This window comes from Palaemon carinicauda, chromosome 1 (assembly GCF_036898095.1).
Source record: "Palaemon carinicauda isolate YSFRI2023 chromosome 1, ASM3689809v2, whole genome shotgun sequence".
Classification (NCBI taxonomy): Eukaryota; Metazoa; Arthropoda; class Malacostraca; order Decapoda; family Palaemonidae; genus Palaemon; species Palaemon carinicauda.
This window is the reverse complement of record NC_090725.1, coordinates 128,627,275-128,646,087: the sequence shown is the minus strand read 5'-3', so window position 1 is coordinate 128,646,087 and position 18,813 is coordinate 128,627,275. Positions and strand designations below refer to the sequence as shown.

At 35.7% G+C, this 18,813-nt stretch overlaps 1 protein-coding gene across 7 annotated transcripts in view; it reads right to left on the bottom strand.

The window, feature by feature from the left end:
* Positions 1-263: 263 nt before the first annotated feature.
* The window catches only part of LOC137651552 (solute carrier family 22 member 15-like), a 221,822-nt gene continuing 203,272 nt past the window's right edge, over positions 264-18,813 (bottom strand). For all 7 annotated transcript variants that reach the window (XM_068384795.1, XM_068384781.1, XM_068384783.1 and 4 more), the window contains one exon: positions 264-1,042. In XM_068384795.1, the coding sequence (XP_068240896.1) occupies positions 896-1,042 (147 nt within the window). In that variant the 3' untranslated portion in view covers positions 264-895. The remainder of the gene's footprint in view (positions 1,043-18,813) is intronic.

The window sequence follows — 18,813 nt, the reverse complement described above, 5'->3', positions numbered from 1 at the left end:
GCATAACTTCCATTCAAAGTATAAAATAAATTTGGTATTTGACACTGGTACCAAGTTAATGGCATAATATGCTACACAATAAACATTACAAGTGAAAACTGCATGGAGAATGACCTGATACTTTCAACTTACTGATATTTGACAATATTCCTTAATCGAAAGTATAATGCCCTCAAACTTCAGTTTGTGGCTAGTTTGACCATATAAATTTTGACAAAGAATACTACATATAGGATATCCAATGTATTAGGGAAGAAAACTAATTTTTACATTTAGCACAATATAAATTTCTTTTATTTACTTTCACAGTAGCTTTTAAGTGAAATGGAAAGACCTAAAGATATAAAATCAAGAAAAAATAAGAATCCTCTAAACCCAAATTATTACAATAAGTTGTCTCCCAGATTTGGAACTAATAAACAGAATTGTGCAAAAAACATATATGGTATAATCAACAACCGGATGTGACAACTACAATCTAAAATAAAAATCCCATATTTCCACTTCAATAAATAATGTGAAAAGATTCCTTCCAAGAACCCATGGTAACCTTAACAGCCATCACTCTAATAGTTTCACTAAATGTGTAGAAAATTGCTTAGACTAAAATAAAACTTTATCATCCAATAGTTACTGGTAGGCTTGCTTGAGCTATTTATTGCAATTGTAGTTTAAGATCTCCTGACAAAAAATATATATTAACATAAAAATATAGCGAACATAATCTAAAAAGCATTTATTGCCTATATAAAATCTTTGTATATTTTTTAACATTTACTGTATAAAAATAGGAGCATATCTTTTTACTTACTTGCTGCATTTTAATTATATGATTTTAACATGAAGATCACAACAAAAGTTATTTTTGAGAAAGCACAGATGCTATAAACATCAATTACTCAGTAATCAAAGGGACTTGGTCTTCAGACTTTAATTTATGTACACCCCTTGGACTCTGAGCTCTAGGACTTACAGACACATCAACTTCTTCATCGTCCATCTGTAGTTTGTTGTACTTGTAAGCTTCGACACCACCACCTTTCTGAAAAAATAATTAAAAAATATTTAGATGAAAAGAAATATTGTACTAAAGGTAAAAGAAATTGCAGAAGGATACTGTACATTAATGTATTTAAAAAAATAGAGATTTGTATTTAGTACCTTTGCCCAAACAAAAATTTCTGGATAAAAGATTAACATGTGAAAATTTTCTCTTGGAACTCAAAAGAATTTTCAAACCTATTTACAAAAAAACTTAACCAATACTTTACTAAAAATAAAATTTAAACAAAATCCTCAAAAACAGTCAAAATTAGAACCAAAACCCTAAATGTAGTAATAAATGTAAAACCTCCATATTACATGCCATTATATCACCTCTCAGTATGGTAGGCTGCTATAAAGTCATGCTTCAAGTAAAGGGAATGATGGATAAAGGCTAAAATGTTTCACCCATTCCATCCTTTTCTTTTATATTTTTATCTCTGTTACTCACACTATTTTACTGTTAATTTCAGGCTAGTTATTTCCTTATAACATTATTTTCTACCTTATTTCAAATCATCTTCATCCCATATCTTTATTCAGCTTCTTATTTCTTACTATCCTTATTTCATTTTACAGTATTCTGTTTTGCCAACTGTATTTCATCTGTATTAATCTTATTTAATGCCAAAGGCTCGAAAGTTTCTCCAGTTTTCCCCTCTTTTCTATATTTTTTCATTTCTGTCATTCATTTTTTCTTTACTATCCATTTCAGTCTATGTTTATTCCTTATATATTCATTATATCTTAACTCCCTTCCTTGTTCCATATTATCCTTATCCTCTTTCTTATTCTTTAACATTCTTATTCCCTTTTATTCACTATTTCCCACCTTATTCTATTGGTATTGATTTTAATTAATGTACATTTAGTAAAAACTAATCTACAGCATAAAATTTCATATAAATTTCTTCCCCATTTCCTTAGTACAAAAAAATGTATTATGCTTCTCTGAACCCTTTCACGCTTAAATAACATAAAATGGATTTTGACAAGGAAAAACTCATTTTTGGGGAGGTGCTGTGTGGTCTCCAAGGACTTTCCTGTAAAAGGCAAGAACAGATAATCTAGTAAAACATAAAATTACCAAAGAAATATTGTCTCACTAGCTTTAGGGTTAGTGTTTCAATGTGCAAAGTACATACTTAGTGTGCATATTGGAGACTCATGGGTTCAGGCACTATCAAACTCATCACAGCACCTCCAATGTTGAAATCACGTAGCAACCATTGACATGTCATCACCGAGAACAAAAACTAATACTGGAGATGATGCTACCTGGGCGCTAATTTCTAACAAGCTGCCATCTTCCATACTTGGAATGAGAATAAAATGTTCCCCTTCCCTATATGAGGATAGGCTGGAGAGAGGGTCTTGGAGACAATTCAGCCGCTCCCCAAAAATAGGTTTAATCTTTGTCAAAACCCCTTTATGGGGTTAATGTGCTGTGTGGTTTCCAAGGACAATTAGCAGAACAATAATTGAGCAGACTTATACATCATAAAGGACAAACATCTCCAACCAAGCAAACAGCTATATCATGCTTGTATGGGTGAGATTGATTGATTGATTTAAAGTTTTCTGGCATCCTGACATCTAAGGCCATTGATGCTGATATCATTTATTTTATATAAAAATTAAAAGAATATTCAATTAAAATTATAAAAGTTGAATGTCACTATAAAAGTTAAATAGTTTTCAGAAGACCTGCTCCTGAAATAAATCTAAAAATGCCGCTCACATAGTAGGATGCATCATGTCCAAGAATCTTGGCAAGGATGAACCTGCCACCCTCACCTCGAGCCTCAAATAGATATCTATTTAAGTTATTATAATTGGGGCATTCGGTCAACAAATGCCTCACTGTTAAAGGTACTAAACAGTCGTCGCAATAAGGCTGGTGTTGGCCCTTCAGAAGAAACTCATGTATCAACCGAGTGTGACCAATGCGGAGACGACAAAGAGTCTTCTTCCATTTACGGGGCATCATGTCATACCTCCAAGGAGATACGACATTTGTTACTTCTCTCATTTTATTGGCATCTAGACTATTCCAGTGCTGTTGCCATTTATTACAAAATTTTTTGATGTTGGGTAAGAAATCATTACAAGGAATGGGATACCTTCTTGGCAGCAACTCGGATGCAGCATTCTTTGCCAGTAAATATGCCTTCTCATTCCCAGACACACCTACATGTGCTGGAACCCAACAAAATCGAAACATTATAACCTCCTTCCAATAATAAAAAGCCATTCTAGAATCTTTAAAACTAGAGGGTTACTAAAATTAAAAACTTCTAAAGCTTGAAGGACACTCCTTGCATTCACTAAAAATTGTAAAATTACCCCCCTCCTCCAACGCTACTTTCTCAATAGCGGTTAACCCCAATAAAGTATTTACAAAAAGATATCTCTGGTAATTTCCATGGAGGCGTTGATGATACCTTGAATGGAAGTACCTTACTTCTAATTATATCAAGATTGTTTAATAATTGTTTCACCCAAAAGCCATTAGGTTGAGGAGATTTTGGGTGCAACTCAAAGTATGTTTAGTGCCTTACAAGGCTTGCAGTCTGAAAGGCTAAAGAATTTGGGAGTCTTTGCAATCTAAACCAATACCGAATAATAGAAGACATTCGGTAAAGGTCTAGAGGTAACTCTCCAGCATCAACAAGGAGACTTGGGATAGGTGAGGTTCTAAATGCTCCTGTGGACAATCTAATATCAGCATGATGTATTGAATCTAATATCTTTAATTGGCTTGGGGTGGCTGAGGAGTATATTTCACATCCATAACTAATTTTGGAAAAAAATCAAGGCCTTGTATAATTTTAAAATAATATTGCAGTCTGCCCCCATGATGTATGGGACAATACTTTTAAAAGATTCAGAGCCTCAACACATTTAGCTTTTGATGCTTTTAGGTGAGAAACCCATGTAAGTCTACAATCAAATATCAAACCTAAAAATTTAGCTTTCCCTACACATGGGATCCGTTGATCTTTAATGTATATGTCCGGGTCTGGATGTGCTCCCCGGATACGACAGAAATGTACAATGGTAGTTTTACTTGTCAAGAACTTAAATCCATTCATACCAGCCTACTGGATAATTTTGTCAATTGAGAGTTGTGATTTCCTCTCAACCCCTGCCATTCTAGCTCCAGCAAATGATATGGAGAGATCATCCACAAATAATGTTGAGAGAACATCCCGGGGAATGACTGAGAGTATCCCATTAATTGCTAGTGCAAAAAGGGTTACACTCAGCACACTACCCTGAGGAACTCCTCCTTCCTGGCATGTACTTGTATGGGTGAGAAAAAACTAAGAAGTCTGACCCTCATTTCACTAGGGAAAAATTATGGAGAAGCAGCTAGATGCCTATCATTATTCTTCTGCTGAAGGGACTGGTTGATCTGCCCCTCCTCATATCTGATTACCCCTTACAGGTGCCAATAAAAAACCAAGTACCACACATAAATGTTGCCCCATTTGGATTTGTTTCAGGTAGTGTCTTATATATGCCATATTTCTAGACTAACCCATAAAGCCCTGGATGTCCTGAAATTACATTATTAAAGGAAATGGCAATTACCTAATTTTGTCAAAAACTCAAGCACTCTATCAAGATACCGAAGTCAGAATCAAGAGACAATCAGGAATAATGGTGATGAACTGCTCCTCTACAATGCTGCAAGCTCACCTACTCTTTCTGCAGTAACCCTTTAAGGGAAATGGAGCAATTATCTAATTTTTCCAAAACCTTAAGCACTCTATCAAGATTCCAGTACACTAAAGGGAATTTTGGAGATGGTCATTGTAAATTAAGTCTGAGTAATACTGCCTAACATATCCAAGTCTAAATCCATGTCAAAAGGCACATTAAGAGGTTCTGTCAATGCAGAATTATATGAAAAGACTTTTGATTGCTTAAGCTTCCTATCTCCAAAGAGGGAGACCAGAAAGGAAGACAAGAAGTTGGGGGCTATCGGCACAAAGACCTATCCCTCAGGAAGACAATTCATGCCTTTCACACCAACTGGTATTGACTAGTTGAAAAAGACCTCTTACAGCCCAATAAATATGTTATGATGAGAGCTGAAAATTCCCTTCCGTATACGTGGGAGAGAAATTTCAAGTATCAAGTTTCTGGGTTAAAAACGATGAAACAAAGATATTCCGAGTCCTTACTCACTGATGCAGTTGTGGTGTCCGTAGGTGTAACTTTGGTTTCATAGGCTAAAACAATGGATAGCGTGGACTGTTTGGCCTGTGTGAAGATACCAGCACAGCTGACCCTGAGAAGTTGTGAAGGATATACAAAGCCTTCAAAATCAAAACACTTGAGTGTTCAAGGCATTGGCTGCCACTGCCTGAGAATCCACATTCAAAGCTAAGTATAGTGGAAGTTTGTGGTTATCTTTTGTTGCAAAAAAAAAAAAATTACTTGGAGATCTCGGATAATCCTTAAGATCTCTTGGAATGAGATACGAGCCCAAGAGTTAATGGGAGAAGAAATATTCCCTCTTTTTAAGGAACTTCATAATGGGAAGAATTGCTGCATTTATAATTCTCAGGAAGGATCTTCTCCTCTTAAGGCAACATACGGTACTGCTACCTGGCTGTCTATGTATATCTTGATATGAGAGCTCCTTCTTGGATAGTCTCTCTTTAATACCAGGAAAATGACCAACAACACTTCCAACACATTCATGTGAAATGTTGCAAGCTGAGATGACCATTTCCTGAACACATAGGTCTCCTCTGAATGAACTCCTCAACCCAATTGGGATACAGTTGCAAGAAGGATCGTGGATATTGGGATATGGACCAATGGGTACGACATGGATAAAAGACTGGTGTGGTCCACAACCTGAGAATTATTTTGCAGTAACTGACTAACTAGTCCCAGTTGTCTCAAAACCCTTTTTGAGCTGCTGTTCTCCACACCCAATTGAGGCCTTTCAGCCTGTTCTTTTCTTCAGAACAGGATCAACTTCTGAAGCAGGTCAAAGATCTTTTCCAATTGTCATCTGCTGGCTGAGGAGTATATTTCGCATCCATAACTAATTTTGGAAAAAATCAAGGCCTTGTATAATTTTAAAATAGTATTGCATTCTGCCCCCATGATGTATGGGACAATACTTTTAAAAGATTCAGAGCCTCAAGACATTTAGCTTTCAATGCTTTTAAGTGAGAAACCCATGTAAGCCTACAATCAAATATCAACCCTAAAAATTTAGCTTTACTTGCACATGGGATCCGTTGACCTTTGGTGTATATATCCGGGTCTGGATGTACTCCCCGGATACGACAGAAATGGACAATGGTAGTTTTACTTGTGGAGAACTTAAATCCATTCATATCGGCCCACTGGATAATTTTGTCAATAGAGTGTTGTATTTTTCTCTCAAACATTGCCATTCTAGCTTCAGCAAATGATATGGAGAGATCATCCACAAATAATGTTGTGAGAACATCCCGGGAATGACTGAGGATATCCCATTAATTGCTAGTGCAAAAAGGGTTACACTCAGCACACCACCCTGAGGAACTCCTTCTTCCTGGCATTTACTCTCTGATAGAGTTTCCCCAACTCTCACTTGAAAAACTGTATGTGAAAGAAATGACTGAATAAATAGTGGTAGCTCTCCTCTTAATCCACTCATTGATTCTTTTAAGTATACCATATCTCCATGTGGTATCATATGCCTTTTCAAGATGAAAAAAGACTGTCACATGGTGCTGTTTGGAGGCAAAGGCTTCACAAATGGAGGACTCAAGTCGTATCAGCACATCAGTCGTTGAGTGCATTTTTCGGAATCCACATTGAATGGGTGATAAAATACCCTTCTTTTCAAGGTACCACATAAGTCTTACATTGACCATCTTATGTCAATGCAATTGGCCTATAATTTGCTGCTAAAAACTTGTCCTTACTGTTGTTCCTATCTAATAAACCACTTGCTGATACTGTAGTATATATTACTGTAATATATATAGAGCACTATAACTACAGTACAGCTTAACTGTATTGTAAGAGTTCTCTATTTTTGTTCAGACTACTCACACTATTTCCCAACTCACTGCATACATAACTAACATTTACATATTGTAGAGTAAATTACATGTAGTAATTTACTGACAGTACTGTATAGTATAGTTAATAAAAAATACTATACATTACTGTAATACTGTACTGTACAATATGTATGCAATGATACTGCATTTAAGATTAACTAAGTGTACATATTCTATACGAAGGCCGCTAACCATTTTCATATGAAGTTCTAAGGAAGTAGTCTAGAAGCATGAGGCAACTCTTGATGTGTCATCTCTTGAGCAGTACTATAGGGAATCACATTACTGTGCATTGTTTATATTTACCGGGTAATGTACTGTAGATGCATGTAATACTGTATACAAATACTGTACATTACTTTTATATGAAAATGAAGTGAGACAGGCACAGGCGAGGAGAGACAATGTAAGACTGAGGCAGAGTTAGCGTAAGATGGGATGTTGTGCTGGGTGGAGAGGGAAGGGGCACGAAGCGTGCCAAGTGCAAGCTGTTTGAATTCGTCACACCACGTGAGTAATTCTTGCGAACGCTCGAATACGTGATTTTTTATTCAATATGTTATACGGTTTTCTGTGTTGTGAACGTGCAATAATGAACACTCGAAAAGCGAGGGGGTATTATATATCTTTATACAAAAACAATTTACTTTAGTTTTTATATGTTTAAAAATTAGGCAGCCTTTGAACAAAATAAGAGATCCCTTGATCTCTAACTTTTGGAGTGACTGGAAGAACTTACTGAAATAATTTCATATTACAGTATTGTCAAAATGTTTCAAATTTTCCATAACCTATTAGCACCATACACCTGCATTCATCATTATCGACAAATGCAGAAACCTATAAATATTCAATATCTATCCTGGCTCAAGCATTTTGGAAACAATGTTGTGTGTAGATGAATTTCTTTAAACCAATAGTCACAAACACAATGTTTATTCATGTGAGGCAGGAGCAGGGTTACAGCTGGAAACACTAGCACTTCGGCAAACCCAACTGGCTTCCATCTTCTCATTGTCTTTGTATTTGGGTCGTCTCCAATTACCCTCTACTTATAGTACCTGTTTGTTTTATCAACCATAACGTTCACTACTTCCTCATCGATAAACAGTTAAAAGTTATATTCATTGGCATTAGGGAGAGACTAAAATCAATGAAAATTCCAGCTTCAGCAATAAAATCATATTCAGTCAAAATTAAGCCCTCTCCATTAGTTCAGCCAACTGTAGCAGACAATGACTCCTCATTATTTCATTGAGAATGCGTCCTGCTCCAATTAGCAGTGAGGCTTCGAGATTCACGTGACCCACTGTCGACTTTGCCTTCCCTGTTTGCCCCCTTCTGAAACCAACTCTACTGGGTTCTTGTTCCTACATATCACTTTGTTGTGATAAATCACTGTCATCATTGTCGCCATTGTCTTTTAAGATATAAACTTAATCTTGATTGTCATCAGGAAAGGGTTCATCTATATTTCCTCGATTGAGAATATCTTGCTTACCAGTTACTGCTACTTATCATCACCACATACATCAGATTCCCTATCAGCATATTCATTATTTTTACCATCATATTCTTCACCTAAAATCTCCCTTTACTTTATCAAAGTCAAGACCATGCTGTAATGTCACTCTTGGGCGATTGTCTGCAATCACACCTCCAGATGATGTGCTAAGGACTGTGGCTGTGTTCTATAACTGACAATGGCCAGCTCATGAAATTCTCCCATACTTGAGGTGTAAGGTTGCCAAGTGGTATATCAATTCATATTGTTGCCATCCACATCAAGTGTACATAAATACATACATACCAGGAATTAAGGGTTAAAGTTCAGTGGAACATGTTGACAACTCAGTGACTAGAAAGAACATGACTGCTTGGTGCAAATTAGACCACAGGTAGCATTGTCTCCATTATCAGAATTGGTTCTATGTGATGATTTCAGCATTGGAGGTGCTGTGACAAGTTCAACAGTGCCTGAACCTGTGTCTCTCCCTTATACATACTGATTCTGTGGTTTGCACATTAAAATACAGGCCATAGAGTAGGGGAGACAATATTTCTTTGGTAATTTTATGTTGTACTAAATTCCCTGTTTTAGCCTTTTACAGGAAAGTTCTTTGAGACCAAAAAGCAAATTGACCCCAGAAAGAGATTTGGTTGTTTGTTGAAGACAGAACTTTGTTATTTGGTAATATTTTTTTTAAGGAAGATCTTTATAAATTTCATAAGATAAGAGTACAAAAATATTTGATATTGACATGGAATCATGAATTTTGATTGGCTAACTGCTGTAAAGGGAGATTTCATTTCAGTTTGACTATGGTGTTAAATTTCCACAAGGAAAATATTTATTGAGAAGAGGACTTCAACAAATTTCATGTTGTTATATCTTTAAAGAACTTCCTTTCAGGAAGAAAGAATAAAATATTTCATTAACATAAGAAAATTATATCAATTTTTTTTTTATATAAATTCTACACTTCAATATATTTCAAGCTGAAATAACATATTTTATGTAAATGTTAATCATTAGAGATTATGATAAAATAATAATTAAATTCTTACTACACACACACTTATTTCAAAGAGAATATTGAATTATTTTCATTTTTCATCGGCCGTACACTATAATTTCAAGATTGATAATGAATGTGGTGAACAGATCCAACCTTAATTTTTGGTTAGCGTGATATTTAGTGTCCAAAAATAGTGTATGGACATTTCGTATCCACAGCTTAGTGCCAGTTCAGCGGCCATTATTCAAGATGGTTGCCGTTTTTATGCAGAAATTTCAAGAATTTTTCTTATAAGTTCTTGCTCCATTGAGCTATTAACTTGTAATAGTCTCTAATTACTAGTATCAAAATGCTGGAGACATATATATAATACATTAAATTTTGTAAACATAATCTATTAAAAAAAAACAAATTTTTCTGTGAAAAAATTGTATTTCTAAGAAAATTTTCATGTGGATTTCACAAAGTTTATGACAAATCACAAATTAGGCATCAGATAGTCAATTTTCTTACGGTAGTAGTAGTAGGCTGGGCCTGGGCACCAGCCACCTGTTGAGATACTACCGCTAGAGAGTTATGGATCCTTTCACTAGCCAGACAGTATTACATTGGATCTCTCTCTCTAGTTATGGGTCATTTTCTATTTGCCTACACATACACCGAATAATCTGACCTATTCTTTACATATCATCCTCTGTCCTCATACACCTGACAACACTGGGATTACCAAATAATTCTTCTTTGATTAAGGGATTAACTGCTGCACTCTAATTGTTCAGTGGCTACTTTCCTCTTCGTAAGGGTAGAAGACTCTTTAGCTATTGTAAGCAGCTCTTCTAGGAGGACACTCCAAAATCAAACCATTGTTCTCCAGTCTTGGGTAGTGCCATAGCCTCTCTATTGTGGTCTTCCACTGTCTTGGGGTAGAGTTCTCTTGCTTGAGGGTATACTCGGGCAAACTACTCTATCTTATTTCCCTTCCTCCTGTTTTTTAGGTTTTATATTTCATATATGAATGATCTATTTCAATATTGTTACTGTTATCAAAATATTTCATTTCAATTGTAAATTACTTCTCTTGTAGTCTATTTAATTTCCTTATTTCCTTTACTAATTGGGCTATTTTTCCTTTCGGAGCCATCGGGCTTATAGCATGCTGCTTTTCCAACTAGGGTTATAGCTTAGCAAGAAGTAATAATAATAATAATAATAACAATAATAATAATAATAATTAAATATAAAGGGACTTATATCAGAAACATAGTACTGCATAAAGTTGGTTACCTCACTTGGTTGCACTATACTGATAGATTCCATTTGACTAGCCATTGATAACATTTTACCTGCGAGAGCAATTTATCAGCTACAATACATGAAAATTTCCCTTTCCATTGTAAAAGTTATAATAATTATAACCTTAGCTCATTAGTCATATGAAAGTAATTTCAGTTCCTGAAAAAATAAGTAATAATTTTCTGGCCTAAACTTGACTGATTAATTGATAAAATAAGAAACTAATACCTTCATGCAAGAAACACTTTCCATTGTCTGTAAGATTGTATGGTAGAATTGATATAATAGAGGGCCATATATCACACGATCACACACATTTAAAATTAATAGTCAATGTCTTGGTGGTATTTCAATATCTAAGACAGTTTCTCTTCAAATGGACTTTCCTCCAGATAGTTTTCAGAATATCACGATAAAAGCATTTAAGTTTTTCCATTTATCATTTGGTGTTGATACGTGTTTCAATTCACTTGGAGAACCTTCTTCAGGACTACATTTAGAGATGGAATTACACTTTAATGTAAAGGTATTGGAGGTGGAAATTTTGATACAAAAATATATGGAAACTCAGAAACTAATTAACAAAAGTGATAAATGAAAGCTTTAGAAATACAAAGATGGAAATTTTAAGATAAATTTTTAAGTACATAAATGATTTTTCACAAGGCTTCACAGAATATCATGAAGCTTAAAATTCCATATTCTGCAGTCAGATTGACGTCAGTTTTTCAAGAATGTCATCTCTGGTTCAAAGTAGGCTAATTTGTGAAGCTCACAAGCTCCCTCAGAAATTACCGGTAGGCTTGTGGTCTGCAGTGATTTTGGACTTGCTTCCATTTGAAGCAGCACTCTTCCTTATGACAAACTGAGATCTTGATGATCCTGCATTTTCTCTTCAATGAAAGTTTCTGCACTCCCATCCATGCCAATTTTCTTCTTTCTCTGAAGCAGCTCAAGATTCCAATGTTACAAAGGGGTTGATGCAAAGCTTTTAAAACTGGCCTCGTTTGTGAAGCTTACTCATTCCCTCAGAAGTTCTATATTTGAGGACTACATTGATCCTTGATTCAAGTTCTTCTGGAATTGCATTACTCTCCACAGCAGCTTGGAGTTTCTTGCCAGCATTGTCTCCACGGTGAACCATCCCCTGCACTGCCATCCTGGTTATCAATGCCGAACCACTTCTAAATACAGTACTTGGGCATGTTATTCTACTGTTAAAATGAACACACGTCTTGAAAACATTCAAAGATTGAAGATAATTCCTCTCCAGATGGACTGTCCTCCAAATAATTTTCAGAATAACATGGAAAATAAATTAAAGTTTCTCTGTTTATTATTTGATGTCAAGACATTTCAATTCACTTTGTGAACCTTTTCAGGACAACATTTAGTGATGGAATTACACTTTAATATAAAGGTATTGGTGGTGGAGATTTTGATAGAAAAATATATCGAAACTCAGAAAATAATTAACAAACATTGATAAATGAAAACTCTAGAAATATAAAGATGAAAAATTTAAGATTAATTTTTAAATACGTAAATCATTTTTCACATTGCTTCACAGAATATTGTGAAGCTTACGATTCCATATTTTGCACCCAGATTGACGTCAGTTCTTCAGGAATGTCATCTCTTGTTCAAAGCATTCTAGTTTGTGAAGCTCACAAGCTCCCTCAGAAATTAGGTTTGTGGTCTGCATTGATCATGGACTCTATTCCATTTGATGGGGCACCTTTCCTTATGACAAATTGCGATCTTGATGCTTCTGCATTTTCTCTGCAATGAAATAGTTTCTGCACTCCCATCCATGCCATATTTTTTCTTTTCCCAATGCAGCTCAAGATTCCAAGGTTGCAAAGGGGTTGATGTAGAGCTCTTAAAGCTGGCCTCGATTGTCTCAGAAGTTACATATTTGAAGAATACATTGATCCCTGATTCCAGTTCATCTCTCCTCAGTGAAGCATCCCCTGAGCTTCCGTCCAGGTTATCCATGCCTTACCATTTCTATATACTGTACTTGAGCATGTTATTCTAAGTTTAAAATGAATAGACAATATTTTGGTGGCATTCAAGGAATAAAGATAGTCTCTCTCTGGATGGACTGTCCTCCAGATAGTTTTCAGTATAAAATGGAAAATGCATTTGTTTCTCCATTTACTATTTGGTGTCAACACGTGTTTCGATTCACTTTGTAAACATTCTTCAAGACTACATGTAGTGATGGAAATACACTTTAATATAAAGGCATTGGTGGTGGAAATTGATACAAAAATATTTGGAAAATCTGAAACTAATTAAAAAAAATTGATAAATGAAAACCTTAGATATATAAAGTAATCTAGCTACTCACTGAGAAGAAGACTGTTAGATAACATTTGATCGTCAAAATAAAACCTAGCATGTTACGTACAGTCGTGCTGCATACAGTATACTCTAAATTGAGATTCAGAGACGAAAGACATCCCTATGCAACTGCACCTCCAGTGTAATGGTAATACTGTATATTATTTTGTGGATTAAACTTTTCTTTTATTACCGTTTTCTTAACCATACTATATTTTGTCACTGAATATGGATAACTCACTACAGTATACAGTAATCTTGAAGTCTCATAAAAGTAATAAAAGCACGAGTGTTAATATACTGTACGCCTTACAAATGAGATACAGTAGTGGACGAGCTTGCAAGTGAACGAAACAGATTCATCGAGAACATGATGCAACTGACCAGCTTTGTCGGAAACATTACCAACAGTGTTAAACACTTAAGAGAATCGTACGATATGAAACGCTATCTACACAAATGAAAAAAAAAACAGGTTATTCAAGAATGCTTACTTTAGTGAGAGGAGGTATATAAGGATCCAGTGTACAAGCTCTGTCTTGCCTCTCAAACTTTATGTCTAAAAGACCAATTAGAAATGCAAAAATGCTGTTGCTTACACTACATATCTTAACACTTTAAGTTTACTTAAATGAAATTAACTTACACCTACTGTTAATTAGGAAATAAATTTTAATCTTATGTATTTTAACTTCTATTTTTATTTTTTATTGTTTTACTGTTCCTCACTTGTCTTACCTCTTTTTGCCTTGCTTTCATCTTCACTTGTTGCAAGCCTTTAAAAAAAAAATAAAAACCTATCAAAGGAGGCTGATTTCTGTTTCCCTTTAAAGATGTTGCGGAAACAACTCGGGCAAGTGTCGTCATAATAAGTTGAAGCACGCCCACAAAACAATTTGTCTGGGTGTGTCTTTTCTAAAAATTCAGACACATCCTACCACTTAGCAAACACTTCCTTAATCTCCTTTGAAGAAAGGCAGTCCTTTGGTTCCGCCTCCTCGCTACTGAGCTCTTGCAATACTGTACCTCCGTATGTTGCATCTTCTGGAGCTCAATCAATTCCTCCGTCTTGAGCTCTTCTTGATACTCCTCGACAAGGTCGTTCACGTCTGCCTCATCTACCTCCAGCCCCTTGACCTTTCCAGGAGACACAACCTCTTCCAACACAATAGGTTCGGGGTCAGGCCGAGGCGTATCGATCCCTTCAAAGTACGTTTCAGCTACGGAATCTGGCCACAATTTTTTCCACGTTGAATTCAAGGTTCTTTGCGTTACACCCTGCCATGCTTCATCAATAATTTTTGAGCAATGAACAATACTGTATTGAAGTGATCCTTCCAAAATTCACAAAGGGTGAGATTGGTCTTGTCTGCAACATTGAAGCATTTCTCAAACAAATACTTCGTGTACAGTTTCTTGAAGTTTGAAATGACCTGTTGGTCAATGGGCTGGATGAGTGGTGTGGTGTGGTGTTGGGCTGGAGATAGAGAAGCCATTACTGGATTTAAACCTGGCCTAGGTTTACTAGCAGAAACCTTTGAGGCTTAAGTAGGTGCCAAATTGTCCTTTGTTTGACACCAGCACTATCATCTTAGCTAATTTGCTAAGATCTAGCAACAGAGCAAATGATGGAGCTGTAATACTTTCTGTATTCTGAAAATCCCATTAGAGACAAAACTGAGTGCTTCACTAGCATCACAATCTAACAAGTCAGAAAACAGTAAATTTCCATCATTTGCTATTTAAGGATGGCATATTTTCTGAAATCTTTACTAAAATTTATTGATGATTCATAATATGTGATAGGCAAAGCAAAAACCATCTGTAATCCTTCCTAACCCTTTTGAAATATTAGCTATATCCTTAGAAGACCAAGAGGTCCTATCCAAAGACACATCTATTCTTTTGAAATTATCAATTAGGGTTCTCCACAAGTGGAGCACTCGATGAAGGTTTCTCAAGCATGTCGAAAGACTTGGCTCTTTTGAGTCTCATACCCTAGGTAAAAGAAAAGCTGGTTCAGATATGGAGAATTTATGTCAAGTTTTTATGGTGTTCTGGCTCGAGTGAATTCTATTTTCATAGCCTTGGAAGTCTTATGCCTAAAGATATTGACAAGGCAGGAGAAAATGCAAATTTTTCATCTATTACTTCCAATTGATATATCTTGTCTGGGTACTACACTTGAATTATAATCAAAATTGCTGGAGAAGGGTATTCAACATTGGAATCCTGGTCTTCCTCCCACAGGGATGGTAAGAACCTTGAATTCTGAAAGGCTTCAACCACATTTAGAACCAGCTTGGCAACTACTGTCTGAACAGAGAGATTGGTAAAAGCCTCTTAGTTGCCTCATTCACCAATAGAAAAAACAGAATCTGCACACTCCTAAGAACATTCTGTACCCCCTAAAAAGGTCAGGAAATTATTCTTTCTCTCGAACAGCACAGAATTTTGGTAGTTTTCAGTGAGACAAGCAAGCAACCTGTAAGCACCGAGGGCCAAGGCACAGTTGCACAATTGGTGCGAGAACTTTTGGTAAAATCACAAAAAGAATTAGAAGCTATACTCATGTAACAATCTGAAGCACAATTAGTGCTAAAATCAGTGGTGATTACTGCTAGAATTAAAGGTGTAATTAAAGCTAGAGTCAGAGGGATGATTAGCACTAAAATTAGAGGCATAATTAGTGTTAGAATTGTAGATTCGATTAGCGCTAGAAACAGAGGAGCAATTGACACAAGACTCAGAGACATGATTGGAGTGAGATTCATAAGTGCTATAGGTAGTAGGTTGGCCAGGGCACCAACCACCCGTCGAGATACTACCACTAGAGAGTTTTGGGGTCTTTTGACAGGCCAGATAATCCTACATTGGATCCTTCTCTCTGGTTACGGTTCACTTTCCCTTTGCCTACACACACAGCGAATAGTCTGGCCTGTTCTTTACTTATTCTCCTCTGTCCTCATACACCTGACAACACTGAGATTACCAAACAATTCTTCTTAGGGGTTACTGCACTGTAATTGTTCAGTGGCCACTTTCCTCTTGTTAAGGGCAGAAGAGTGCCATAGTCTCTGTACCATGGTCTTCCACTGTCTTCGGTTAGAGTTCTCTTGCTTGAGGGTACACTCAGGTATGTGGTTCTATCTTGTTTCTCTTCCTATTGTTTTGTTAAAGTTTTTATAGTTTACATAGGAGGTATTTATTTTAATGTTGTTACTCTTAAAATTTTGATTTTTCCTTGTTTCCTTTCCTCACTGGACTATTTTCCCTGTTGAAGCCCCTGGGCTTATAGCATCCTGCTTTTCCAACTAAGGTTGTAGCTTAGGAAGTAATAATAATAATAATATAGAAGGTGCAAATCATATGCACTAAAGGTACAATCATTGAGCTATTTAGAGGCACTTTCAGCACCACTGCCAGGCAATTTGTAAGAGAGAGACTTGGGCACTAGTGGTAGAAGCTTTGCCTGCTTTTCAGCTTTCACCACCAAAAAACCAACATTCAAGGTTTTCTGGTGTAGATCTTTACACTAAGTGAAGTGAGTAGCAGATATAACCATAACCATCCCAAACATTATGGGGCACATGAGCACTATGCTTAAAGAATAAGCGCCATGGGAAGTGAGAGCTCTCAGTTCCAAGCTTATTTGCATTACTGACTTAATTGGAAAGATTAAAACGGTATTGTTATTAACGTGGAATCATCGAGGCTATGTTAATTACAGTGCAAACGAGTGTGCACTTGAGATGTCTCTGAAGCAAATGAAGATGTAGCCTATATCACTCTCCCACCTCAAACTTCTTCCCAAGACATGGAACTCACCGTAAATGCCAAATTACTCCTCTACAGTACCAAAGGATGCTTTTCCTGAATAGGGGAGTACACTTTACTCCATGAGGTGCTAAACTTCCTCCATGATACTTCCAATTCTGTAGTCCTAATGTAACAAAGCAACTGCTATCAGCTTTCACTAACCCAACATTTCCAAAACACTGAACAACATCCTCTTTTACCAAAAAACCAAAATTGTCAGATGCATAGTTATCCACTCTTTTGCTCTCATTTAGTACATTGTGATTAAATTACAACCAATTCATTATTCACAGGCCAAATTTCTTCAATATACAAAGAGCTAGCCATATCTTGTCATCTTTCTCCTACAATAAGTGAAGTGTAAGGCAAGTCTACCAAATATGCTCTCTGGGAGTACTTTGTCTGGCCATGCCTATAGATCGGAAATGCTTTGCCATTTTTGTTACTAAGGTATTGGATGAATGAAAGTTTTATTGATTTATTTTGGCCTTAAATATCTCAAATTTGAAATGTAAAAAGCCTGCTTAATTATTTGGAAGGGAAGAAAAGTTGAGATGAGAAGTCGGACTTAGAACCATACAAGAATCTCGTTACACACTACAGACCTACCTCGAAGTTCAATAGGGAAGTAATAGAGACCACCAAGAAATGAAAAATCTGAAAAAATCGATCCCTCAAAGTAAGAGAACTCATCACAGCCTCAACAACTGACGGCTACTTTAGTGAGTTCAATTTAAACTCTAAAAATAACTTATTTTCAGGTAGTTCATTCACTGTACTGCAGAGCATATTACTGTAATTGTACAATACAATACTGTAGTGTACAAACTTCTATTTTTACATCTTTTCCTTGAAAAACTCCTAAATCATTAAAAAACTTTTAATAAACTACTAAAATTTCTCCTATTCCCTTTACCATCCCAACTCCTTATAATCTAACTAACTAATTCTATTATTAATATCAACATTTCATATTAGTTATGCTTAATTTTTACTTTAAAATAATTTCCTTATACCCATTCATTAGGTTAGATTTCAATTTATCATCCATTCACTTTCTCTTTCTTTCATAATTTATATTTAGTTATTTTCAGCTTTTTATTTTAATTAGATTTAGTTTCTTCCTGTGTAATAAATCACAAGCGCTTGGCCTTGCCATTGCAGTTTGAATAACTAGAATGGGAAGAAAACACTGTGTGTGTGTAGTTTTGAACAGTATATTATCATATAACTTTTTGTTTCATTCCTCCTTGTTTTATATTTCCTGTTAATTCATCTTTTTATTTCTGCTATTCACACATTTTCACTGTTCATTTCAGTCTGTCCTTTTCCTTCAACAAAAATCTATTGAACAGCTGCATAAACTCTTGCCTCGTGCATATCTGATTTTCTTTCCCTTTCCTCCCCCCTCCAGATAGGAATGTTAAGACATGAAAATCCACTACCAGTTTTCTAATATTGAATTTGTCAACCAAGCTGTGCTTGTAAAATGTAAGGCATTATTATGGTTGGATAAATCTTATTAAAATGTGCTTTTAAAAACCAATCTTATGCATTAGACCTAATCCACACAGATTTATGCTTTAATCTGTGAACTATGTTCTATATCTTAGTGTTATCTATGACTGTTTGACTTATTTTCAGATAGGAGTAGGGGGTCTTTTCTTAAAATAATTTTTGAATGTTTAAGTAACTGATAACTAAAG